The following is a 27932-nucleotide window of genomic DNA, read 5'->3' as shown; positions in this document are numbered from 1 at the left end:
TGGGGCAGACCCCTCAAAGCACGGGATTAGAGCTAATGTGCCCTCCCTGGGTTCTAATCTCTTCAGAGGAGCAGCGTGTTTGAGGACTGCGGGGCAGTCAGATAAGTATCTATTACAGCAAGTCCCTCTTATCCTTCAAACACCCCCATGCCCTTCAGAAAAGAGGCACAAAATCACTTGCCTGTCTTCCCTCTCACTCCTGTGATACCCAAAACCCGAAAGCAAGCGCTGGCCTTTTGCGACTAAGCTGGAATTAAGGGCTCAGGACCTTACGGAGGGCCGCTAGGGCCCATATTTGCTCCATCTGGGGAGCTCAAAGCCAAGCGAGCGATGGGAATCAAAGGAGAAGTGGAGAAAAGAACTGAGGAACTACTCTTTTTTTTTTCTCGGGTGTCGCTGGGAAGGTGCGAACCAGGGGATCGTGACTGAGGTGGAAGATCTGATAGGGTGTAATCTTGTTAGGGTGATCCACGAGAGTGATGAAAGAGCCGGCATGCTAGATTATCGGAAGTGCCCAGAGGAAAGGTGGGAGATTGGAGCTCAACACTTCAAATATGTGAACTTAATGGGGAAAAAAAATCTTGTAACAATTAGAGGAAAATCACATAATAATGAACAGAAGAAAAGAGCACCCATTATCCGAAGTACAGTTTATTTTTCCTTTTATATATGAGAAAATAAATTACATTATTCAAATAAACATTCAGGTAACAGGAAAGACACCCTTGAATTGTAAAATACTTGGCTGTGATATTATTGGCTGATATTATTTTTCACAGACCACAGAGCCTTGGTTACATCATCATAAAAGAAAAGATATTTCAGAGGCAGAGAAAATCATTACATCTTTACATAAACATAATTATGATTACATAATACATTAACACAATATGAAAATAGGGTATTTTTGGTACATTCTCACGCAGCCGTAAATTGTGGTTCTGACTTTTAAGTTTTGTAAGGTGAAGATAAGGCAAAGAAATGCTGAAGTTGGTCTCTATTCAAGATGGAACTTAAACATACACTATGTAACTTTTTTTTCCCCCCAAAATTAACAAAATTTAAACAATGGGTCAATACATCAATCCTTCCAAAACGTGTTTTTGTCTTACCCTGATTCAGTATGGTAAGCCTATTATAAGTGTTTATATTTTAGACCTGTCGGGAAATCGCGTACATCCGTCACTCGCTATTTATCTATAAATAGAGAAAAGTTCCTCTGGCTACTTTGACGTGTGTACGGTGTGTGAGTGGCATTGGTTAGTTGCCACAATGAGCGAGAAAGGTTGACATGGAGCAGTTAAATCTCAAACCTCCAGAGAATCACCCGTTTTAAACAAACACTGAACAGAGGAGAGTCTGCTGGCAAAAAGAGAAAGTGACACTTTTATCTCTTAAGCCCTTTAAGTGAATGTATGATAACCATATTCATCCGCACAGTCACGCAGAGCCAAAGCACAACCAAAACAATGTTCTTCCGCAAAATGCATGCAGTTTTTTTTTAACCACTAGAGTTACATAGTGTGCCTAGCTAAGCTAATTATTAAGCTGAATTGTGAATATAATTACATCATACTATTTGTGCGAAAAGAAAAAAGCAGCAAAGAAAACAAGTGCGTTTTCATCCGTAAACTATCCAATTGGCACTAAAGCAAGACTGAAGATGTTTGGACTTCACACAGTCTACCGTGAGAACTTTCTAGGCCTAAACGCAGGCAGCATGAGCTGATGAGCAACAGTCCTCTCCTCCGGTACCGGCGCAAGATCCTCCGCTGAACCCCACTTCTTCATGGAGTGAAATAATGACGTGATCTTTCTGTTCCTGCGCTCTCCGGCCTGGGTTAGACTTTGGCACTCGCTGACTTCAGCTTGAGGAACAAACATCAAAGCAGAGTTAAGAAGAAGACCACACTGTGAATGAAATAACATGCTGGAAGGACAAATAGGGTGAAGACAAACAGTCTAAAATTGATCCACGAGGCACCCTGTAGATTCAGAGAAACCATATGCTTCTGCTAATGTGGAAAACATCCTCAGTGCTGCACAAAAAAACAAGAATGAAGTTTGACTCACGTAGTTCCTGGTCTTCTAATTGTGTATCCCGTAAATTGAGGTAATGACATGCTAAGTGACCGCTGTAGTCCCGCAGGTTCTCCTTAGCTCCTGTGAACATGTTCAAATTTCAGCAATATTAAATTAAGCAAATTAAGCGTTGATATTCAGTTCAACAGCACAATTACAAGTGATTCTGCAGTTTAATAAACAAGAAGTAAATAATAAACAAGACAGCAAATGACATTTCAGACACAATATATATATATATATATATATATATATTTGCTCTCTAAAAATGACTTGCATGTTTTTTGTCATCCTTAATTAAATAAATAATTGCATGTCGCCAAGCATGTAGATTGTTTTATAAGGGAAAATATCTTGCCAATTAAGTTACAAATAATCACAAATATTTCAATAAAGTTACTTCAAATGCAGTGAAATATGGTCCATTACTCATAAAACAATATTCATCTGTTATATCAGGAAGAATTTGCTTTACTGGAGCAATATTTGACATGAAATGAAGTAAATGTAAAATGAAGTCTGTTTTCAAACAGCCATTCTTGAATGAGTGAGATGATTTAAAAAGTTAGACAATTTTCAACTAAATGTGAAGAACATACTTACCGTACGTCCTAACCAGCAGGTCAACTATATGTCGATGTCCGTGCAGTGCTGCAATGTGTAAAGGTGTGTATCCCTTTGAGAATAAGAGTCAGTATCACAAAGATTGTCAAGAACATGTCCAGATAATATTTCACCTCATAATCAAAAGAATTAATTAAAAATATATATTTTTAATAACGAAATGGCATTATCTATATGAAGATGTACTGTGACTTTATTTTAATGAGAATGTACCCATTGTCTTAGATTTGAGGTTCATTGAGGTTCATATATATATATATATATATATATATATATATATACACACATATACACACACACACACACACACACTATATTGCCAAAAGTTTTGGGATGCCTGCCTTTACGTGCACATGAACTTTAATGACATCCCATTCTTAATCTGTAGGGTTTAATATGGAGTTGGCCCACCCTTTGCAGCTATAACAGCCTCAACTCTTCTGGGAAGGCTTTCAACAAGGTTTAGGAGTGTGTTTATGGGACTTTTTGACCATTCTTCTTGAAGCACATTTGTGAGGTCAGGCAGTGATGTTGGCGAGAAGGCCTGGCTCACAGTCTCCGCTCTAATTCATCCCAAAGGTGTTCTATCAGGTTGAGGTCAGGACTCTGAGCAGGCCAGTCAAGTTCCTCCACACCAAACTCGCTCATCCATGTCTTTATGGACCTTGCTTTGTGCACTGGTGCGCAGTCATCTTGGAACAGGAAGAGGACATCCCCAAACTGTTCCCACAAAGTTGGGAGCATGAAATTGTCCAAAATGTCTTGGTATGCTGAAGCATTAAGAGTTCCTTTCACTGGAACTAAGGGGCCAAGACCAACCCCTGAAAAACAACCCCACACCATAATCCCCCCTCCACCAAACTTTACACTTGGCACAATGCAGTCAGGCAAGTACTGTTCTCCTGGCAACCTCCAAACCCAGACTCGTCCATCGGATTGCCAGACAGAGAAGCATGATTTGTCACTCCAGAGAACATGTCTCCACTGCTCTAGAGTCCAGTGGTGGCGTGCTTTACACCACTGCATCCGACGCTTTGCATTGCACTTGGTGATGTAAAGCTTGGATGCAGCTGCTCGGTCATGGAAACCCATTCCATGTCAGAAAGAGAACGCGAAAGAGCTCGTAATAAAACAAGAATCAACATTGGCTTGGCTTTTCAGAGAAAGTGAGAAGTGAGGGATTTGAAATGTTGTAAAAGCGATGCAGAGATGATGTTTTTATTACTCAAAAGATGAGCAAAGTATTTTATTGAACAGATAAATAGCCATATGTAGCTCTCGAACAGAGTTCATTGTAAAACATCTATTGTGAAGGATCATTTCATTATGTGCTGGAATTTACTTTAACTACCTTGTCTATAAATGGGTAAAGCTACAGTAAAGTCTTCAGCTAGTCAGCTTGAGATCCTTTAAGTCTAAACTGTTTATATCTCTTAAGCCTATAGTAGTGAATGTTTTATGAGCAGTATGATAACCATATTCACAGTCACGCAGAGCCGAAGCACAACCAAAACAATGTTCTTCCGCAAAATGCATGCAGTTTTGTTTTTAAACCACTAGAGGGCCACTAAAAGTTACATAGTGTACCTTTAATAATATATTTTTATTATTTTCTTTTGATTTTGGGGTGATAATGTTATTTGTGACAAAAGGTTCTCCGTTTTAAATAACTCTAGTGATAAATCTCACCACAAATCAGAAGTGATAAGGAAACGGACAGGGTGAAGGGAAATTCGACACTCACCCCCTAGTGCCCATGTCCCAATAAAAAAAAACAAACAAAAAAAACATATCACAACAGAATCAGAGAGAGAAAGAAAGAAGAGTGGGAGAGAAAGACAGGACATAAATTAACTGAGGTTACAGCAACAAAATCTAATGACAGAATCATAATTGCCTGGTAATTCAGTGAAATTGCTTTGCTCTGAGCCTGCTGTTGGAATACATGAAGACATTGTTTAAGGGAAGCTGTTAACATGACAGAGTTTGATTTATGAACAGACATTCTCAAACAGCGCCTGGATTCATTTGCACAGCTGGGCACCCACATACCCTTTCAGAGGAGTTATGTCAGAAGTGGACATTTTAAAAACGGACACCTTCTGGCAGCTTGGCACACACGTGAGAAACATTAGCCCATGCATGCCGTCACATCCAGGGTGAGTGTAAGGTGAGGAGTACTTACATGCTGTGAGAGAAAAAGAGACAGAAAAATAAATGAATTTGAGTGTAGGCATATATGTATTTGTATTTGACTCAAAATGAATAGATTTTTGAGTAATATCTGTCCTTACCGCTTTCGTATTGATGTCAGCCCCTGCTTCCGCCAACACTGTGGTCATGTCTTCTTTACCGTGTTTCGCAGCCCAGTGTAGCGCTGTCTGCAAGAGATATTGAAATGTTACAATACTAAAATGTATACATATTTACATAAAATATAAAATAACTATTTAAATAACATCCTCCTGCACAAAGTATGATCTCTTGATAACATGGTTAGTGTCACGAATTTGCTTACATTTGATCTAGAAATCGTGCAAAATCTTCACTAAAGTGTGTAAAGGGCAAAGGTTACATTAAAAACATACATTTTAACATTTAAATTTGATGTTAAATCCACTATTGTTTTATATAGAATTGTTCTATAGTCTATACAGTTTTCGATACAGTTACTTATGATGTAATTGCAATTAAATTAAAGGAAAATTAAGAGTAATCCTTTACTTTCTCAAGGGAATCGTAATTAAATTACAGTAATTAGATTACTTAGTAATTAATTATAAAACTGTTTTCCAATTATTATTTCATTATTATATTTAAGTTATTTTACTATATCTTGATGTTTATTTTACTTGTTTATAATATTTATTTAATCATTCTTTCATTTATTCACTTTTTTTATTTATTTCATTCAACCTAGAAACTGTGCAGAATCTTAAGTATTCCTTCTTCAAACATTATTTATTCAATAAAATATTTATTTTATATTAATATTTATTCTTATTTATTCTTTCATTTATTCATTTTTATTTTTTTATTACATTTGACCTAGAAATTGTGCAGAATCTTAATTATTCCTTCTTCAAATATTATTTATTCATTATAATATTTATTTCAATATTTATTAATTTTACTTTATTGACTAATTATTTATTTATAAACATTTTTATTATTTATTTTTTAATTTTATTTTTTCCTTCAATATTGTTTTAAAAGCATCCCAAGATGCAGCTCATGAAATCGTTTGAGAGATTTGGTTTACCATTTTTTTGGTCACTACATAATTCTCATACATTTCGATTTAATTCATTTATATATTTTTTAAATAGATAATTTGTTAATAAATAATTTTAAAAAGTTTCATCCTAAAACTGTTTATTCCCTGTCCAAATCCAAAAAACAGCAGATTTTCAGTGTGGTCTCACGGTCAATCTGAATCCTCATATTGGTTGTTTGACCAGCTTGTTTGAGCTAGTACACGATCGTCAACCCATCTGATTCATCTTGTAATACATCATTTACACTCCGCATGTTCATTCTCTCCAACTAGGTAGATCCCCACCCCCCTAACGCCACGCGGTGGAGCGGCCCGTGGCTCCCATAGGCTGCCAGCGGGCCCCAGCTGTGCACAGAGGGTGTGGAGGGGACGGTTTCCTGCCATCTAATGGCGGTCTAATTACAAAACAACAAACCAGTGTGCCCACTGCGGGGGGAGCACAGGCCTGTCACGGGGTGCAAGATTGATGATGTTGGTATGACCCTCTGATGGAGGACCCACCCAGGCATCAGCCTGTTGACAAGGCCTGTCAAGAGGAGAAGGGGCCGCACACCACACACAAGCTCAGATACGCACACATGCACGGATGCTGGAGCTTCTAAACGCCCGACATGAAGAATGGAGATTGATCTCAGCCTGAGTGACACGCCTCCTTTATCAGAACTCTTCACATATCAAAATCAACTACTTTAATGTGGTTAATGTTTCAGTGCATTTTTTTTTTTTGAAGAAAAACTATATCAAAAAGCATTAAAATGTAACTTTTCTCTGCATCTGAAATGTTTTTTCTTTTCAACTGATGTGGGCGAAGAAAATCACAACTGAATTTTCATGATCCAATCAAATTCAGTTATGACCTACATTATTTACCGCAGAATTTTCTGTTTATGGAAAGATAACTGTCTCTGTTTAGAAAAAAAAAAACTAAACACTAAAGTTAGACAAAAGACAATCTCATAATCAAATTAAACATTCATTTGATGCTTTAGTCACTTTTTCTGTTTCTGGAATGTTAAACCAAACCTCAACCAATTTCATGAGCTGCATCCTTACATGCTTTTAAAACAATGTTGAAGAAATACAAAAAAATACTAAATAAAAATTTGCAAAGAATACCATTTTAACACTGACAGCAAATAAAAAAAAAAAAATCATAAGTACTTATTTATTTATCCATTCTATTTCGGCTGATATTACTTTGATTTTTAACATCAGTTTGTCAAATACTACATTTGGACAGCCTAGAGTTAAAACATTTCTTCACAAAACTGCACTAAAAATACAAAATAACTCTTTTTTTCTCCAAGATGACTGCGAGAACAGGACGCCACCTCCTGAATTAAACAAAATGAGGTCATGTGACAACAATGTAGCACACTGAAATGCATTTTGTTGCATAACATGGCTATTTTGGGAATATATTCATACAGAATAATGTATCCCACAATGCAATGGGCTCTGAGTGAGTGTCCATTTCCAGTATAACATTCATTACTGTGCAAAAGTTTGAGGTTGGTAAGTTTTTTTAAAAAATGTTTTGGAAGCCTCTTCTGCACCAAAGCTCAATTTATTTGATCAAAAATAGAGTACAAACAGTAATATTATGAAATATTATTACAATTTAAAATAATGTTTTTCTGTTTTAAAATGTAATTTATTCCTGTGATGCAAAACTGAATTTTCAGCATCATTACTCCAGTCTTCAGTGTCACATGATCCTTCAGAAATCATTCTTATATGCTGATTTGCTGCTTATTATTATTATCAATGTTGAAAACAGTGCTGCATTTTTGTATTTCAGGATTATTTGATTAATAAAAATGTTTTTTAACATTATAAAAGCCTTTCCTGTCAATTTTGATCAAATTAATGTGTCCATGCTGAATAAAAGTATTAATTTCTTTAAAATAATATGTTGAATTGCACACCGTAAAAAAGAATTGTTGGTTTAACTTAAAATAGTAAGTTACCTGGTTGAAATTAAAAATTTGAGTTAATACAATGAAGGCGATTGGTTTAATCAAGAAAAACTGAAAATATTATGTTATCTGAACCACATTAATTATCAAAGTTGATTTGACAAAAAAAATGTTGTGATAAATCATGAAAATATTTTTTTTACAGTGCAATATCTATCAACTATGATTTTAGTAACTGACCAAATTTAAGACATTTTTACACACGCTGTCACTAAAAATGCCAAAATAAACTTTTTATTTCTGTTTTTATTAACTTGACCCTTCTCGCTGACTGAAGTCACGTGACAACAATGTACTGCATTCTGATATGTTTATGTATGTACACTGCATACATTTTCATCTGTACACAGTGACAGTATGCAACATATCTCCACTATTGTGTATTCTTAAGCATGTGTTCTGTACTAAAGGGAGGGTCCTGTCTACTGTAGGTGTTTCCAGTCCTGCCCGCGGGACATATTGTGATAGATGAAGTCTGGTTCCCCTATCAGCCGCTCTATTGTTTCGACTGTCGCACCCTTGAGATGGATTGGCCGGCACACATGCTTGACTGACAGCCCGACAGGTCTCATGGAGGCTCGGCGTGACGGACGACGGTCAACAGGATGTGACGTCTCCTACCCTTGTTCCTCAGGTTCCTGTTTTGGCCTGGCGGGGATCCCTTAACTCTCACTAACCAAATAGCACCTTTGTGATGACTACCAAAAGAGACATATTCACTGCGGCTTTTAAAGAAGAGAGACGGATAAATGATGTACTCACAAACTGGGAAAGGAGGAAGTCCGGGAGGCGTCAGGAGAGGATGACATGTCGGAGAAGGAGACAAAAAGAAAGAGATGAGCGCACAGGTGGCTTTTCATTTACACTTATCTTGTTGGTGGACAGAAAGCGAGCGGTCCTGCTCGAGTGGCTCAAAGGAAGCAGTGTTTACGTTGCATCTGAGATCGCGACTGTTTATTTATGGGCTTCACTGCGAGAGGTTGAATTGGAATTTTCCCCCAAAGGAGCTTCCAACGTGTGAAAGGAAAACAGAGATAATGCGCATCGTGTCGGGTTACGGGCTCGGGGTGATGTGTAACTTTAGCGACTGAGAGGGTAAAGGCGAAGCTTAGCTACTTAAACTTAAGACTTAAACAATAGAGGTGGTAGAAAAGATCCAGGACAGCAAAAAATGAGCATCTTTGACAGCTACACTGTAAAAAAAACAACTTTCGTTTTGTGAGACCAACTCTATTTTAAAGGTTAATTACACTATCAAATGTCAAAAAAGTTGACACTACATAAAATGTCAATTAGAGTCAATTTTTTTGGCAATTTAAAATATTACATAGGAAGATCTTAAGCTCAGTTTGATCACTGTTGATGCACTTGAATAATTTGTATTTTTGGTCAAAGCAGACAGAATTATGATTATTCAGAAATAATAGATGTTTTAGCTCTTTGCAGTGTTTTTGATTATACTTTGTTGTAAAATCATTGAGATTTCTTCCATTTCTGCACATATACACAACTTGCTTTGGTGTATAGAGGTAATTCTATATAACCTTTTCAGTTGGCTCAACAAACTGTTACAAAAGTTAGACAAACTAAGAAAGTTCTACATCATAATTATAATATCAATGCATATATTAAAGGTGCTGTATGTAATCTTTTGACTGCACTAAAGCATAAAAATACCATAATATTTGCAGATATTTAGAAAACATGCAAAGTTCACATACTTGTTTCTCTGAAAAACAAAGCTACAGCCAGTTATTCTACTTTGTGTCAGAATGTCTGTTTTTGTTTTGGTCTGTGTGATCCCGCCCACTGCCAATATACTCAAATGTATTGCTCGGGTTGTCAGTTGGAGGGAAACACAGTGTATTGCAGCCATGGAAGCAAGAAAAAGAACTAGGTCAGAGATCACAGACTCTACCCGACCTAAAAAGCCTCGGTATCGGCCTACAAATCTCTATGAACGGGGACATATTAAAACGCGGATAAATCCTTGCAACGCGGTAAGTCTCCTTGCCTTCCATTGTCAATGGCGCTTACACCAGTTGTGTATCCTCAACCTGGCAACCAGCGTGAGCGCCGAGTCTGAGATGGAGGGGGCGGGGGAAACGACTCTCTATAATATTTTGAATTTGGAGTGCAGTACCCATTTCAACCACTAGCTGTCATTACATACTGCACCTTTAACTTAAAATGCAAGCTGACTGAACGTGGATCTAGTAAAAAACATTAATTTTGAGTTGATAGAACTTACTATATTGTGTTTGATGAAGCACAGACCAACTTTAATTAAGTTGGTACAACAATTACTCCATAAGTTAAGTAAAGGCCCGATACTTACGGCCAATTTCTTTTTACTTCTTTGCTTAAGGGTAAAAAGAAGTTCAAAATACGTTCGAAGCAGTATACGGTTATCGAACACGGTTAGTGGACGTCTGACCTCGAATGGACTGAACAGAAGAACACTTCCATGACAAAGAGGGCGGAGCCTCAGAGCCACACCCATCTATTACATAATCGCTATGGACCAATGGTAATTTAAAAGGCGTTTATTGTAAAGTTTGCTTTGGAAAGCTGCTTCGAACTCCAGAAACAAACTCCAAACGAACTTTGTTTTGCCGTGATTTTGTTCGAATTGACATCACACCAGTTTGTTCGTTTTCGCTTGAAGTATATCGGGTATATAAGTTGAGTTTTCTCAACTTCTGATTTTTTATAGTGTAGAAGGCAAAATGGCAGGAAAGAAGTTGGATGACCTCTTAAAACGACATCTCGCAAACATAGTTGCCCTGTACCAAGTCAAGAAGAGGTGGCTCACTTGGCATGCCTCCTGGTTCAGGAAGGGGGGCATCAAAGCCACCTGGGGGTCAGACTTACCACCTTCCTGGGGACACGGTGGCGATTGTTCTCCAATTAATCCCAGCCTGCTCTATTACTTTCAGATTATCTTTAAGTGGTTGAAGTCTTTGAGGTGAGGCCTAATCTCCCCGCACTTCAATGGCCGCCGTTGTATCTTGTCTGCGCGGGGAAGGCGAAGGGCTTAGAGGTTCTTAGAAGGTGGTCCGGCACAGGACAGTGTGAGAACTCCGGCCCAGGCAGGGACCACAAACACTGACTCAAAGCTCTTAAGCGCACAGGGGGGACAAATAAAAGGATTTGAGCTTGTTTTTGGGGGGTGAAGGAGCTAAAAAGCTATCTTTCATAATCCTTCTGAAAATAATCCTTTGAAATGCATGATTGGGGTTGAGCTTTGCTCTTTGGTCTGTGTTGCACCTGGGTACGAGAGTGGAAACTGTGGAAAGTCGGTAACCTTGCGAGGAGCCACAGGGAATCGGCGGTCCAGAACTATGTACGTCGCTGACAAGCTGCTCACAGTGCTGGTAAACACTGACATGTGCTGTAACGGACTCACCGATCATCACTAATGAACTGAAACAATGACGCTTTAAAAAGACAGTGTTGAGGAAGAACTAACTGTATTTTAACTTCATACTTATATATGTAGCTTTTCTAGTATTGCTGTGTTTTTCTTGCTGTTTTGAGTGAGTATGCAGCTTTACAGCCGAGCAAACATGATCAAAAATGATCTTGGTTTGGAGAACTATAAAACAGTTTCCCCAACACTGAAAAAGGAAGAAGGCAAAATTCAACTCACCCCCTTTTAGGAGCCAAATCCAGGAGAATTTAAAAAAAGAGAGAGAGAAAAAAAAAATCCATTAATGAACAATTTTTCGTACAATCACAAAATTAGGTTCCACTAAATATCCTGTGTACACTACAAGTCAGGTTTGGACACATCTACTCATTATTATTATTATTAATAACATTTTTCATATCTGACATTTTAGAAGATCAGTCATTAAAACTAAGAAATATCACAAATGGAAGTATGTAGTGATAACATTACTGCAAAACAGTATTTTAGCAAAAAAAAAAAAAAAATAAATAAAATAAAATAATATATATATATATATATATATATATATATATATATATATATATATAATAAAAATGTTAGTTAAAAAAAAAAAAAGTACCAGAATTTATATCTGTCTACAAAACTGATTTAACTATTTAATTTAGATCTTATGCTGAATTTTTTAATATCATGACAAATATTAATTCAATTATGTGTGCCCAAACTTTTAACTGGTACTGTAAGTGTAGCATTGTATGATTGGTTGTAAACTTACTGAGGTAAAGTCCTGGTTTGTTCCGACCATGTGAAAAGACCAAGAAACATTAATTATTAAAAGTAAGTTTATGAGATGCATGCATTCTAATCACATAAGGCATTCAGGCAGAGAGGGACATATTATACGGCACAGGAGGACATTTTAGGAGAGAATAAAGCTCTCTTCACCTTTTTATTGGCCAGAGAAGAGTCTTGTTTCAGGAGCTGAATGAGATGAGACAGTTTGCCACTTGCTGCCGAGAAGATCCATTCTTTCTCAAGAGGATCCAGCTATAAATGAAATGAACGAGAATTCGTTTATATTAGTGAAATTACACTGAAAACTAATTTTAAAATCCCATTACTAGTTACATTTATACTACTGTTCAAAAGTTTGTATTTTTAAAGATGTTTTACGTTTTTGAAAAATGTCTCGAGCTCACCAAGGCTGCTTTTATTTGATCAAAAATCCAGTAAAACAATATTGTGAAATATTATCACACTTTACAATAACTGTTTTCTGTCTGAATATATTTTAAAATAATTTAATTCTGCATTTATTTATTTTCAGCATCATTACTCCAGTCTTCAATGTCACATGATCCTTCAGAATTCATTCAAGCTGATTTGCTGCTTAAGAAACATTTATTGTTATTATCAATGTTAATTTCGATAATTTGTTTTTTTGTGGAAACCATGATAATTTTTTTTCAGGATTCTTTGATGGATGGAAAAAAATCATTTATTTGAAACAAATCTTTTGTAACATTTTAAATGTCTTTACTGCCACTTTTGATTAATATAATGTGTCCATGTTGAATAAAAGTATTTATTTCCTTCTTCTTCTTCAAAAAAAAAAACTTTTAAATGGTAGTGTATTGCCTTATGTAGACTTCAGAAAGTCCACATAATTCCAAACATTTACCATGGTGAATTTATTTTATTCGACCAAAAAGTAAGTAAATAATTATTTAGCAGATGCTTTTATCCTTCGCAACTGACAGTAATTCTTACAGGGAGAAACTTGGAGTAACCTGAGGTTAAGTGTCTTAATCAAGGGCACAAAATCTTTTTTTTTTAACCGTCAAATTAGTGATAAATTAATATTGGCTCTCCATCAGACAGTCTAGGAATCTTTCTGTGGTTTAATTGACGACAGTAATGGACAAAAACCACAGTTTCATTGTAGTAACAGTAACTACAGAAACAGAGATATTCTAGAGAAGATATTTTACTGTAAACTATATCATGAAGTATGATTTATTATACTCACAGCCACAGCGGTGGATCCCAAACTGCCTCCACACTCCTCCTCCTGCTCAGATTCACTCTAGGAAAGAAACAGGATACGATACGATTGAGATCACTCACAAAACCACCTGTCAGTATCACCTGGAACATGGAGGAGTCAATGTGAAACTGTACAATTAGTAAAATAAATAATTTGACATGCTAGAGTGGGTATTTGGGTTTGGCGACCATGCGCTTCCTCTTCTGTAGTTGTGATATGAGGTGAGGGAAACCCAGCGCTGTCAAGACTGAAAGAACATTGGTTGCAAGTAAACAACATAAACAGACCACAAAGACATAAATAGGCCCTAACAAAGATGATGTAAATACAGCAAATACAGGAAACACCAATAATGCTGCTCTATTTACCAGTACACAGACTTCTACTGAATACCAGAAACAAAACTTCCAGGGACGTTTACCTCAAAAACACAACAAACTGAAATGGAAGAACAGTAAGAACAAAGGATAATTCCTCCAATTTGACCTCTTCTCAGGTCACACAACCATAAAAAAAATGCTTAAAAGAGCCAGAGGTGAACGATTAGCTCCAATGAGCACCAAATTGCCCTAACTATGTCTTTTGTTTTTTTATCGTACGCTGTTTTACCAGAATCCACCAGCTTGCTTTGTGAGCCAAAGAGATGGTCAATTTCTCTTTATGTACCAAAGTGTCAGTCACGCTGATTAATGTGAGGGAAAATGGAGCGTTTGGGTCATTTTTGCAGTGCACGTGCTTGCTAATTGTTCTCAGGACAGCGACGGAGTGTCCGAGCGGACAGTGGGAAAACACTTGTGCTCTTTCGTATAGGCTACTACACTAATAAGGCCTCTTTTCCTAAAGACTGCAAGCAATATTTATTTACCTGTGCTTAAACCAGACATATTTCCTTTTGAAACAAGAATGAATGTACCCAAGCAGGTGAGAGACTGAATAATTGCATGCAAAATTATTATTTTTTCCATCTGAAAATCAACCAGACTGGTAACCAATAATCACAGTAGCGTAACCCGAACGCAGTAATGGATACCACAATGAAGGAGATCTGTTGCATTGTAAAATATTAAAATGTGGTTATTTTAATATGCAGATGATTTCAGCTTCAGTGCATCACGGTAATAATTCTTCAGAAGCACTAGTCAGTTTTGTCTCGCTTCTTGGAAAGAGCTTTCGGGCGTGAAGAGCTTTCAAGTGTGAATCTCTTCCACTTAAAGAGTTTGCATGTGTCGTGGTTGAAAGAGAAACATTTAATGCAAAACCAAACATTCATTGTCTTAAAGCTCTAAGAGCAAAATATAAAAAAGACTCAATATGATTAATAAAATAAAATAATAAAAAGCATCAAATCTCATGTTCCAACATTATGCCATGGCCTTTAACTAGCCGCATCTCAGATTGATCTGCATACAAATGTTTGGAGGGCACAGATGATCATTTTCTCTATAATGAGGTGAAGCATGTTGCTGTTTTGCACAAGAATAGAAAGCTTCATTCAAATGTAAATGAATGTGTCTTTCATGCTGTCACCCCTGGCTGAAACATGGCCCTTCAAATCCAGCTAATTATTCTGGCGCCACCTTTTGGTTAGTCTTGGTATTGCAGATATCAAATGAGCAGCTTGTTTATGGTGCTCTGTGCCAGCTTTGGGGCGAATGACAAATAAGGATGAGCAAATAAGAGCAATGACAAATAATAAGATTATCTTAAGGAAAAAATGTAGCATGTGCTAAGTTCTTAGAAACGTAATCTAAGTAATCATGCTGGTTTAATGTTATCTAAAGCTAAGAAGTGGTGTAATCAAATATAAAGTTAAATTACATTTTTCACATGTGCGAGTACACATGCCAATCATCATTTTCAAAAGAGCTCTGTAACACTTTCTATGAAGCCTGTATTTATAATGCATTATAAGGGTATTATTAATGTGTTATAATACATGCATAATACCTTATAATATGTTGAATCATCTCATAAATAATTATAACAACATGTACAATACATCATAATGCTTATCTATTTGTGGTTATAACTTTTAAGAGTACAATGAATTATAACACCAGATGAAGCCTGCATTTATAATGCATGCATAATGCCTTATTAACAACCTTATAATGTGTTGTATCATCTCATGAAATGACAAAAACAAAGTCTTCTTTTAAACATCTAAAAAGCTTTATATTGTGGTCATATTTATAAGTGATATTTGCATTTGGTAAAAAGTTTTTTGTGAATAAAACATGATTTGCTAACTGTGAATGTATTGTTCCTTTGTACGTTTCCACAAAACTGTGATTTTACCTTAACGGAAATGTCTTATAACCACTTCATGATATCTTATGGCTGTTTAAAAGAAAACTTAACTTTTGTTACTTTACTTAAAGCATACAAAGACCACTTATAAAAATTATGACCACATTATAAAGCTTTTTAGATGTATAAAATAAGACTTTGTTTTTGTCACTTTACTTTAAGCAGTAAAAAAACACTCATAAGATATAGTATGATACTAAGTAATGATATGTGACTTGGGAAATGTGACTTAAGTGGATAAAATTCATTTTGTGTTATAAATCACCATACTCTTAAAGGCAGGAACACACCAAGCCGACGAACTAGTGGCGACGAATGCAGACTGCGGGGTTGGCTCACGTCAGCAGCGTCTGGGTCCAAAGTTGCCCTGACACATCAAACAGACGCTCGACAGCCGACGGCCAAGTAGCACGTCCGTTCTGCGCCTGCGTAAGATGAAATGCCTTTCCGTACCAGCAGGTGGCAGTAGCTGAACAGCCAATCAGAATGATCAGATGGCCCGACGAATAGGGGTTATGCACAACCTAACTTCCGTATTCTGTAAAACAGATCAGATTGCTTCCGGTCTTTTGTATGTGCTTCATGAAAAAATTGCTGCTTTATTCAAGATAACTTAAAAGGAGCAAGCATAGATGAGCACAACTGATGTCCCCCGCATATGTAGATTGATATTTAAAAGCTTTTTTCATTTTTCTTCTTCACGCTAATGTTTAGATATTTAATAGAATAAAACACCTATAACAATGTGATCTAGGTAGTTTCGCTGATTACCTTAAAAGTCCATAGATATGCCATCAGTTCATACTACTGTTAACACTTTCTCTTACAACAGATGCAATGAGACCAGTTTTCTGGTTTGGTCACGTGACGTTCGACAAATACCCTATTGAAGAGTTTTGACGGCGATTCAACATGTTGAATCGGCTGAAAAAAAGCCGACGAGGACCAACTTCAGCCAACGGCGCGGAACACACTGAGAAAACTTAGTCAGCCGACGAACTAAAACTTCCCGACGGCCGACTGTCGGCTTGGTGTGTTCCTGCCTTAATAGTTGTAACCACAAATAGGTAAGTATTATTACTGTTGTTATGATTATTGACATGATGTTGTTACGATTATATGATACAACATATTATAAGGTTGTTTATAAGGCATTATGCATGTATTATAGTGCATTAAGAATACCCTTTATAATGCATTATAAATACAGGCTTCATAGAAAGTGTTACCGAGTTCTCAAACATATTTTCAATACCTTTTCGTTTTCTTAGTTTTCTTGGGGTTTCACAATTTGACAAGCTGAATTTGAGTATGAATATTTAAAAAAAGGCTTGACACGTGGTGAATTCAGAAGCGCATACTAAAATACTACTCGTACCTCTTTTACCATATCTTTCTATGGCAGAAATAGTAAGAGTAGTATGCGGTTTTGAATTCAGCAACAGATTAACATCTTAAATAGTCTGTGATCAATTAAAAAAACAGATAAGGGTACTCAAGCTACTTGGCTCTAACCTTTGACCCTGAATCCTTGTCGAGTTCATCTTCTCTGTCTGACGCTGAAAGCTCCTCCGTCAGAAGCTCTGGTTTCTCTGGTTCCTCTGCTGGCGGTAAGAGGGTGCTGTCTGCCTGCTGAACACAAGAAAAGGAGAAGTTTCACTAAGAACACTTAGTAAGGATCACTTCACAGCACTCAAATCAGCTGATGCTGACAAAACAACAAGGGGGCCAAATGCATTCTCAGCAGACATCTATGTAAGGCATCCAATCTTTATTCTGAGATCAGGAAAACATAACTATAGATGGTATTTCATTGCTCAGAGATAAATGCAGCCACTTTCATGCTTTCATACAGTATGTCTATTTAACAGTTTTCTAGACACAATTTTAGTGTGGCTGAAATAAGTGCTGACAGGAAATTCACACTTTTGTGTGTTGAACTGTATGCACTCCCTGTGTGGGTGAAAACTGGCACTCATCAACCAGTGTTGTTTAAGTATTAATTTTTATACTATCATAGTTTTTATTAATTTCAAATTTTGTTCCATCTAATATTCATATTTTATTTTATTTCAGCCCTTTTCAATTAACAACAGTTTTACTTTTAGCTAACTATAATAACCCTGTCATCGATTCTCATAATGAGAACTCATAATGGCCAAGCTTATGATGTTATAAGCAATTTGTGGTAACACTTTAGTTTAGGGTCCAATTTTCACTGTTAACTAGTTGCTTATTAGCATGCATATTACTAGGATATTGGCTGTTTATTAGTACTTATAAAGCACATAATAATGCCTTATTCTCCATGACCATATTCTACATCTCATAATCGTACCCAATACCTAAACGTACTACTACTACTACCTTACTAACTATCAATAAGCAGTAATTAGGAGTTTATTGAGGCAAAAATAGTTAATAGTTAGTTAATACTATGAGAAATGGACACTAATCTAAAGTGTGATCCAATTCTTACATAAAAATCATAATGACAGAGTTACAATAATTATACTTGCCAATAATAGTGATGTGAATGTTGTGCTATTATAGCTGTGTGCAAACTTCTTTAACCCATATACTCAATGACACTGTACACAGACCGTGTAGTTGTGGTTTTTGTCAAGGTCAGTGGAGATGCAAGTTTATATGATCCAAAGATGCTTCAAGGCTTGGAAGATATATGAAGATTATCTTAAAACCAAGCAAAACAAATAGCAATTACTCATTCCAAAAATGAAATTATACATGCTCACTATACTCTTCCTCGCCGGAAGTCTCAATATGAGGTACAAAATAACGCTTTTAACAGCTGAAGTCCTACAGCTAAAGATAAGGAAACTGAAACACAGTGTTATCTTCTTTTGACAAGCTTTCTCTTATCACCAGCTGCTTCTTTAATCCAGCTAGAAAAGCTTTAGCAAATAGTCTGAGGAAAAACACTGGACTCTGGGTGATATCCAGGAAAATGATTAATAGAAACCAAGACTTTTACACTATGATGCTTTTCAGTTGATGTGAACATTTCATGCTAGTCTAACTGAGACTATGTCACATACTTGGACATTAATAATTCACTAATTTGGAAAGCAGAGCTTTAAATATTATGTTTAACGGAATTACGTCACTTTGCAGAATATTGCTGAAATACTGCGGTCAAATTACTCAGCCAGATTCCTCTTTAGTTCTTCTTGTTTCTTCTTCTTTGTTATGCTTCTTTTAGTAAAACCATAAGACACCAAGATGTGTCATTTATGACAACATTAATGTGAAAATACTGGTCACCAGTGTTGGGGAAAGTTATTTTTAAAAGTAAGGCATTACATTGTGTTACTCCCTAAAAAGTAACTAGTTACATTTCCATAAAAGGAAACTAACTAGTTACTTTTTATGGAAAGTAATGTGTTACATTGCTTTTGTGCTACTTTTTCTCACCTGGCTGAGGCTTGTAAGTGTTTGTTACTTTTGTACAGTGACTATGTTATATAATTCAGAAGTTTAAAAAGTGTTTAAGAAAACATGCAATACTTTTAAAAAAATAATTACTAAATATGTAATAGTAATTAGAATAAAGACTCAGAATAAAAAGTAATGACTCAAATATTAATGTGTAAATTTATAAAGTACTCATTATGTCAAAAAAGTAATCCGATTACATAATGCATGTTACTTGTGATGCGTTACCCCCAATGCTGCTGGTCGCTGTGAGGCACATTTCACTTGTAACCAGTGTTGCCAAGTCTGCGGTTTTCCCGCGGAATTGGGCTACTTTAACATTGTTGCCACGGGTTGTTTTTCATGTCCGTGGGTTGAAGCGACCCCAAATAACATGATATTTAGCCTTCCGAAATGCAATTTTCACCGGGGGACCACTCCAAAACGTGATTGGGCTAGTTTTGAGTAGCAATTGGCCGGGTTTTGTTGTGAAAACCTGGCAACCCTGCTTGTAACCTCCTTTAAATACTGATGCTATGATGAGCAGTAAAACAGAATGGATATCATAATCAGGAATCACTCACATTATCGGTCTGTGTCGGTTCTGGTGCCTCTGTGACTGTAATCATGGGTCCTGAGCACCAGGCCACCAGTGCTGGCTCTTTCTGAGCTGTTGGGTTATGGTTCTGCACTGGATTAGAGACCTGGAGCTCATTTTGTGGGTTCGGATGAGCCTGCTTGACTGATTCTCCTCCCTTTCCAGCGCCTGACTCTCGCTCTTGTATTAGTTGTCTATACTTCTTCTTGAGGATGAGGTATTTCTCTCCCTGAAATAAAAAAGGGAACCATTACCTCCATACTGTTATTTAAAAAAAAACACCAAAATTGCCTCATTTACTCATTTAAAAAAAAACATCCAAAGATATCATATGGCTTCAGAAGATTTGCATTATAGTGTACTACATTTATGGTGCTTTTTCTCCTTCTTGCACTTTTTGGAGATTGACAAATTTAATTTTAGTGATATGAAAAAAAGCAGCTTGGACATTTGCAAAATATCTCCATAGAAGGAAGCAAGTCATACAGGTTTGGAAAAATGTTAAGATGAATAAATGATGATAAAATGTTAATTTTTGGTCTCTTTAACACAATCATATAAAAATAATAATGCATTTTTTAAAAAGAAATCAATACTTATTCAGCAGAGACCCAGTAAATTGATCAAACGTGACATTAAAGATATTTATAATGTTACAACAGATTTCTATTTCAAATAAATGCTGTTTTTGAACTTTCCATTCATCCTGAAAAAAACATTTTGTAACAGTTTCCACAAAAATATGAAGCAACAACTGTTTTCAACATTGATAATACTAAATAATGTTTCTTGAGCAGCAAATCAGCATATTAGAATGATTTCTGAAGGATCATGTGACACTGAAGACTGGAGTAATGATGCTGAAAATTCAGCTTTGATCACAGGAATAAATTACATATAATATAATGAAATAGAAACAGTTATTAATAATATTTCATAATATTACAGTTTTACCACAAATAGTTTTTACTGTATTTTTGATCAAATAGTGAGCATAACTATCAAAACTATAAAGCCTTCCTGAACCCAAACTTTTAAACAGTATTGTATGGCTGGGAAAAAAAATGGATTATAGTTCAGATCAGATGGAAAGTGATCTCATCCGAGGGAAAGTACACATCTAGAACAATGATCCAAGATCATAAGGGTGTGGGGTATAGCACTGATGTGAGAAAATGAGACCTATCCCAGTCACAGAGTAAATAATGAATCACTGTGGGAATAGAGACCTGTGCGACTATTCTTCAGGGACAGCGAATAAAGGTGATCACATTACAAACACAAAAACGCACTAATGATTATTTAATGAGACTGAGGGAGCGTTAATTAGTTTAAACTTTGCAATAATGATTTGACAACACATGTACTCACATTCTCAGATTTTATCACAGCAATTCTATCAATGATGAGTTTGAACTCTTCTCTGTATTTGGCTGCAGGGGAAAAGAGAGAGAATAAAGTGTTGAGAGTAGGAATCATGCTTTCCAAATATATCTTAAGAGAAAGGTTACTCATACAATATGACCTTGCATTAGTTCTTTGCTTTGTAAATATAAAATCAACATTTCAGAAAACCAAAAGCATATCAGAAGCTAGTACTTAAAGGAACAATTCACCCAAAAAATGGTTGTTCAAACCTGTAATTCCAAACCTGCATGACGTTCTGTCTTCTGTGGAATACAAAAGTAGTTAAAGGGACAGTCCACCCCCCCAAAAAAAGACAATTCTGTCATCATTTATTCACCCTCATGTCTTTCCAAACCTGTATGAATTTCATTCTCCTGCTGAACACAAAAGAAGATATTTTCAAGAATGTCTGTAACCAAACCGTTTCGGTTCCCATTGACTTCCACTATATTTTTTGTACATACAATGAATGTCAAAGGGACCAAAACGGTTGACAACATTCTTCAAAATATCTTCTTTTGCGTTCAGCAAAAGGATGAAACTCATAAAGGTTTGGAAAGACATGACTAAATGATTACAAAAATTCCATCTTTGGATGGACTATCCCTTTAAATTTGATAAATAAACATTTTTGTTCATGTTCCGAAGGAAAAAAATAAAGTCATGCAGGTTTGGAACAACATAAGGGTAAAGGAAGACAGAATTATAATTTTTTGGGGGGTGAACTATCCCTTTAAAAGCAACATTTACTGGTTTGAGTTTGACTACACCTTGAACACTTGTTTATTTATTGATTTGTTCTGTCTGCAAGTTAAGATTAGCTGTTTAACGTTTTGCACACACAATGGACTCTGATTCCTGGTCTGTGGGAGTTTGTGATGTTATGCAACATCACTTCAGCACAGACTGACTGCATCACGGAGAAACCAGAGACTGGCTCGGATTACTATACAAGAATAGAAAATGACAGGGAGGAGACCTGCACAAACAAATCCTTCATTACTGCTGTGCTCATATGCCTTTTCAATGACCGTTCCCAATGGATCATCACTCAGATGCTCCCAGCGCTGGCTCATAGTTTTATTTAGATCCCAAAGACTTATTTTTCCCTACTTCAATTTCATTCCATTGCCTTAAGGAAAATGTATTTCTGTCATGACAGCTCTCGGAGTGTTTGGCATATAATGGGTGTGAATAGATATGCTACGCTGCTGCTGCTGTTGGTTATTGCTGCTGTAGAGAAAATACGAGCTACTGAATACACACATGAGTCACTGCTGAGAGCAAGTAAGACATGCTGCGGCTGTACAATATATATCATACACGAATTACCCATAGCAAATACAGGTGGAGCTGGGGAAGGTGGAGGGTTTCTGAAAGCACGCTGCAGCTGCTACAGCAAATGCTGACCAAGTATTTGAAGGTTGAGCAGTGAGCTCATTGGCTACTGATACAGCAAGAACCAATCAGATGTGCCCTGTAGAGAATGATGTGATTGCAAGAAGATTGAAGCCTGCGCCATCTAGAGTTTCATGACAGAACTTTGTATTTTTCACTTTCTTGGTGGCACAACGCAGCTATATTGATGTAATGAGCTTTGACATGAACTTGCAGTTCAGTGAGTCATGTGTTGATTCAGTAGCCACTCTGACGGAGTTCATTCAGTAAAAGACTCGACAAATGGATTCAAATCGGTAAAGGCTGGCCCACACTAAAAGATTTTTAAAATCTTGTCAGATTTTCAAAATGTGAAAGAGATCACAAACATGATGATAAAAAAAACATATATTTAACAGTTTTGTTCATATAGTGCGTGAAGTGCCGCAATGTGACCAAGACAGTAGACCACACACTAGTGATCGACCGATATTGATTTTTTAGAACCGATACCGATAATTTGTGTTTATGTGCACGATAACCGATATGCAGAACCGATATTTATTTACTGTTATACTTATGTTTTTGACACGATTACAACACCACTGAACTGAACAAACCATTTTATTTATAGCAATCACTCCCTCCTTGCATAGAAAACAAATCTTATTTATACACCAATAAATTTTGATTTTTGGTTTATCGGTATTCATCATGTGACTCATCACCACTGTGTTATTGGTGGTTGTCAGTGTATTACAAAGGTACAAAACAGATATTAGTACTTCAATAGGTTGGTAAATTAACATTATATCAGTTTTTTCACCGTAAATTTAACAGATTTTTTTTTTTAGTGTGTAAAATAAACAGTTATGAACCATAATTAACCATAAACGGAAGGGGAGAATTAGCCCAAAATGGTCGTGATTATCTTGTAGTGTGTGGGTGCCTGTCGTCTGAACGAGTCATTAAAAGAATCGACTCACTGAACGAGTCATTAAAAGAACCGGCTCATAAGAGTCATCTGTTCATGAATCGGACTACACAGGTGGTGCTTATTTGTTTTTACATGCACTGCAGACCATGAGGAGCAGGGAGTTCAGGAAACGCTCCTGTGATGCGCCATGCCAGAAATATGTAAATACAAGTTATAAACCCATGAAATGTGTTAACTGAATTTGAGAACGTTTATTTTTCATATTTCTGACATGGCATGAACGCACCACCATTCCTGCACTTTGACCGAACCACTTACTTCCCCTCTGAGGCGATTCGCAACCCACAGTTTAAAACCGCTGCTCTAGTTTTACTAACTTAAACATATGATTTTGGCAGACTGTCATGGAAACATCTCTCATAAAGGCACTTTTTAACTCTAAATGGTTTTATTTAAATATCACACTAAGATTTCTGTTGTTTGCAGGTGCTATTTTATTCAATCCTACTTTTTTTTCCCTGTGAAACAGTTTTTTGGTTCCCAAGGCAACAGACAAATGCAATGATAGATTTTGAGCCAAGGTCAACAATATTCTGAAGTATTAATTTTTTTTATTAGTATAAATATATAAATGAAAAAGTCCTTTGGCTCAACACATATTTAGTGCATAGCATAATCTAGATCAGGGTTTTTTAGATACCCTCAAATATGATCATTCTCATCCAAAAAAAATATATAAATAAATAAATATTTAGTTTCTATTATGTTAAATTTTTATTTAAATTATTTTTTACTCACTATAGTACTGTTAGAATATGTATTTATTTTTTTATTCATTCAAATTAGTGTTATTTATTTATTATTTTAATCAGATGTTTTATTTATTTTAATCACATTTTTATTAGTTTATTTAATTATTTTTATTTTTATTTTTTTTGTACATTGTTACAGTTTTTCTCTAAACTTTTCGGGCCCCAGTCATTAAAGTTACATCGAATAGTATTGATATCAGTGATTACTGTTATAATGATGTTGATATATCAGCAATGATATATTTTGATATATATGTAGAAATTAAAAAAGCATGATAATAAAGTATATTTTCACATTTTTTGCATTTTTTTAATGATTGAAGACCTTATGAACTAATGATTTTATTGCTAATGACCATTATGAATGAATTAATAAAATGTCCTGTCAATGAAAAATAAAATAAACAAACAAATCCAATTCTTGAGTCTTTCGCCTAAATAGGTCTTTATGAAACATTTGACACTTTGTCAAAAGTCAGATACCACAAACAAAAAAAAAAACTTAAAAGTAGAACATTGGGGATGTTGTTAAACTCTCAAACACATCACTACATAATATGATCCATAAAGGGTTAAACAGTACCACTTAAACTGGATTGTGCCAAACAGGCAAAATATATCAGGGTTTGGATCTTTAAATAGAGAATGTACCCTACACAACCTTTCCGTTTCCTGCCAGGGGAAAAGACAGGGATGACATTGCAACACAGCATCCACAACAACAGGAAACCTTAAGGGAAGTCAACACTTAACAGTTGTAGCCAGCAGAATTCCTGCCATGGTACTGAGAGGTACACTGTTTAGCTTTCTGAGCAAATTTATTAGTCTATGCTGGCCAACTACACGACGACTCTAAGTTCCCACGCAGAATATATAGCAACTGCCTGAGATCCCATCAAAACCACCATCCTAAAAAGGACTGGAATCATTATAACCCCAGAATAATCTGATGTGGTAACCGAGAATAATTATGATAATTTGTTAGCTGTCAGATGGTCCCAGATGAAGGCAGATTTTGAAACCTCTGTACACAACTGTACAAGCACAGCTGGACGAAGCATTATAAGCCATTACGGATAATTGTTTCATAAATTTATGTCTGACACATGTAGGTAGGATTAAATGCAATATCATCTAATTTAATTACAATTTAAGTGGTTTATGAGACCATCATGTTTTTTTATTTGGCCCACTTTGCTGTAGCCAAGCCCTTCATTGCAGACATGTCATTTCATTTTTACATTAATATTTAATGTTCACACACAAAACACTAGTGTTAAACCAGTATCTGTTTTCCAATAACAGATGCTGATAACTATAGGGAAAAGTCAATATGATTAAAGTCACCATGAAATTATAATTCACCATTCTTATTTTTTTATGGAATACTGCAGTATTATAAATGACTTATCCATGCACATCAATATTTTTTTTTAATTCATGTGCTCTCGTAGTCTTAATTCAAAATAACTTCCCCTCCCTCTTGCAGCAACATCTCACCTCTTCTCTGATGATGTGTTTACTGACGCAAGGGCGGGGCAACCTGTCACTCACATGAGATCCACCAATAGCAAACCACAACCATCCAACTGCATCCAATCAATCCCTAAAGGACAAAATCAAGCCCCGCCCTAAACTTTTCTTGTTGCAGAAGCCGTTTCACTCGAATATATACTTCACAATAGGGAAGAAAAGCCTTTTGCAACTTCTGTTTCATGCTGACATTAAGCAATATTGTAATTCACAAAAAAAAAAAAAAAAATCTGCAAATAATTTTGCAATATTCATTGACAAGGCTGTTGAATCTGAAACAAGTGAGAGAATTCATGCTTTTCTTAATCAGGCAAGCAGCTACCATTTTTCGACTTCTGTACCAAGTTGGTATTGAAATTTTAAAAATGTGACGCTTTGAGTGCTGTTGAGTGGATTCATAAACACCTCTGATTGGCCATTGTGTTGACGCACTGATCGGATATGTCTGTAATTGGCTACAATGATCAACGCAACGGAGCGTTTGAAAGCACATGGAAGTGACTGAATTTGAAAGTGGGAGCAGTAGCTTTTGAAAGCAGGCGTCTATCAGCACACTGTTTTTGAAGCGTTGATCATTGAAGCCAATCACAGACATTTCTGATGAGCGTGTGAACACAATGGCCAATCAGAGGTGTTTACAAATCCGCTCAACAGCGCTCAAAGCGTCACATTTTTAAAATTTCAGTACCGACTTGGTACCGAAGTCAGTACTTTTGACAACTCTTGCTACAGATATCATTTGATGCAAACATTGGACAATTTATCAGCTTATATAGGCCTATCATATACTGTAAAACAACATTTGATCCATCAGAAAAGCAAAATCAGAAAAGAATAAGTCAGAACCAGCCATTCAAAGCTAAGTATATACATAGGAATACTACAATATCAATCAGAATTTGGGTATATTCTGCTTAATGTAAGAAAAACTGTGCATTCCTTGCATCAAATGTGTTTTTGTCAGTAATATCTAGGCTAATATAACCCAGAATTACCTTTATATGCACATATATAAATTAACACTTATAGTCTATATATAGGCATGTGTTATTCAGATTTATATAAATCAGAATATTAACTCACTATGGTTATGCCAATCAGTTTAATGCATTACACAATTTAATATGGCCATATTTTGATTAATATTGGAATATGAATTAAATAGTAAACTACATATTCTATTTAGAACTCCACTGTCATGGTTAGGGAATGTGGGGGCCCTTCCTGAGGGAGTAAAGGAAATGACAGAATTCCATGTGTAATTCTATCTGTTGGTAGAGCTTTTCTAATCTAAAGCAGATGTTTGCCACAGTTTACTTTAGATGTTTTAAGACGCTAAAAGCCATTTACAGAGCAAAAGCACAGTATGCAGTTTTTAATTCTTATTATAGAATGAAAAATGTACGTGTCAGAGACTTTGCCATCAAAAACACCGCATTTACACTGCTAGCAACTCGACAAAATGAAAAGGTCAATTCTAGCTTTTAATCGTTGGTCTGCGCTGCCTCAGTTGCGTCGCGCCTCGAGTGTTGCGTTAAGTCGGCGTGTCGCATTAATAATTGAGTTTATTTAATTAACTTATAATAAAGACCCCGCGCGTTCTGTTTCATTCAGTTTCTAAACGCAAAAACGCGTCTCGTGTGAACGCCCCCGTGACGGGTTGCGTCGCGTGCTTGCAGTGTAGATTGGTTGTAAAGCGAACGCGAATGTGAAAAATGTCATATTCTCATTTACTCACCACGTAGTTGCAAATCGCTATGGTTTATAAAATGCTTATATGTTTTGGACAGATCAGAATTTTTGACTTTTCCTCCTGAGGAACAGATGTAATCCAGTAAGGACGCTTCACTGATTTCGCCCATCTCTGACAGGGAACTGAAAATAAACTGTATTTTACAACAGATGCGCTCTAGTCGTGATGGGTTGTTCTCGAAGATGCTGAAGCATGGCTTTGCTGGAAGCCAAGCTAATTACTGAAGAAGAAAGTACACCGCCTGGCCAAGTTCACTCCACCCAAATCTGCAGAGAGCACCTCCTACAGTTAACTCTTTGTGCTCTGGAGAATTAACCCTCTGGTGCTCTTCGAGTGGCGATTTTTG

At 36.2% G+C, this 27932-nt stretch overlaps 1 protein-coding gene across 1 annotated transcript; it reads right to left on the bottom strand.

Annotated features, from left to right (window-relative positions):
* Positions 1–635: 635 nt before the first annotated feature.
* On the bottom strand, positions 636–27840 carry LOC127505298 (ankyrin repeat domain-containing protein SOWAHB). Its single transcript, XM_051880754.1, has 13 exons — positions 27572–27840; positions 21139–21200; positions 19754–19996; positions 17250–17366; positions 13407–13463; positions 12323–12424; positions 12153–12164; positions 10565–10567; positions 5001–5087; positions 4840–4894; positions 2686–2769; positions 2074–2163; positions 636–1868 (listed from the first exon to the last, which is right to left on the bottom strand). The coding sequence occupies exons 1-13, from the start codon at positions 27693–27695 to the stop codon at positions 1684–1686; spliced, it is 1221 nt and encodes a 406-aa protein (XP_051736714.1). The 5' UTR covers positions 27696–27840; the 3' UTR covers positions 636–1683.
* Positions 27841–27932: the final 92 nt, after the last annotated feature.

Source organism: Ctenopharyngodon idella, chromosome 22, assembly GCF_019924925.1.
Source record: "Ctenopharyngodon idella isolate HZGC_01 chromosome 22, HZGC01, whole genome shotgun sequence".
Lineage (NCBI taxonomy): Eukaryota > Metazoa > Chordata > Actinopteri > Cypriniformes > Xenocyprididae > Ctenopharyngodon > Ctenopharyngodon idella.
Note: the sequence above shows the minus strand (reverse complement) of the source record. Positions and strands in the feature narration are given on the sequence as shown.

Coding starts and splice junctions, on each gene's coding strand:
- LOC127505298 (XM_051880754.1), bottom strand. CDS start 27,695: ATGGGCGAAATCAGTGAAGCGTCCTTACTGGATTACATCTGTTCCTCA. Junction 17,367..19,753: donor AACCGACACAGACCGATAAT/GTGAGTGATTCC, acceptor TCTTGTGTTCAG/CAGGCAGACAGCACCCTCTT. Junction 2,770..4,839: donor TGTGACGGCATGCATGGGCT/AATGTTTCTCAC, acceptor GATACTGACTCT/TATTCTCAAAGGGATACACA.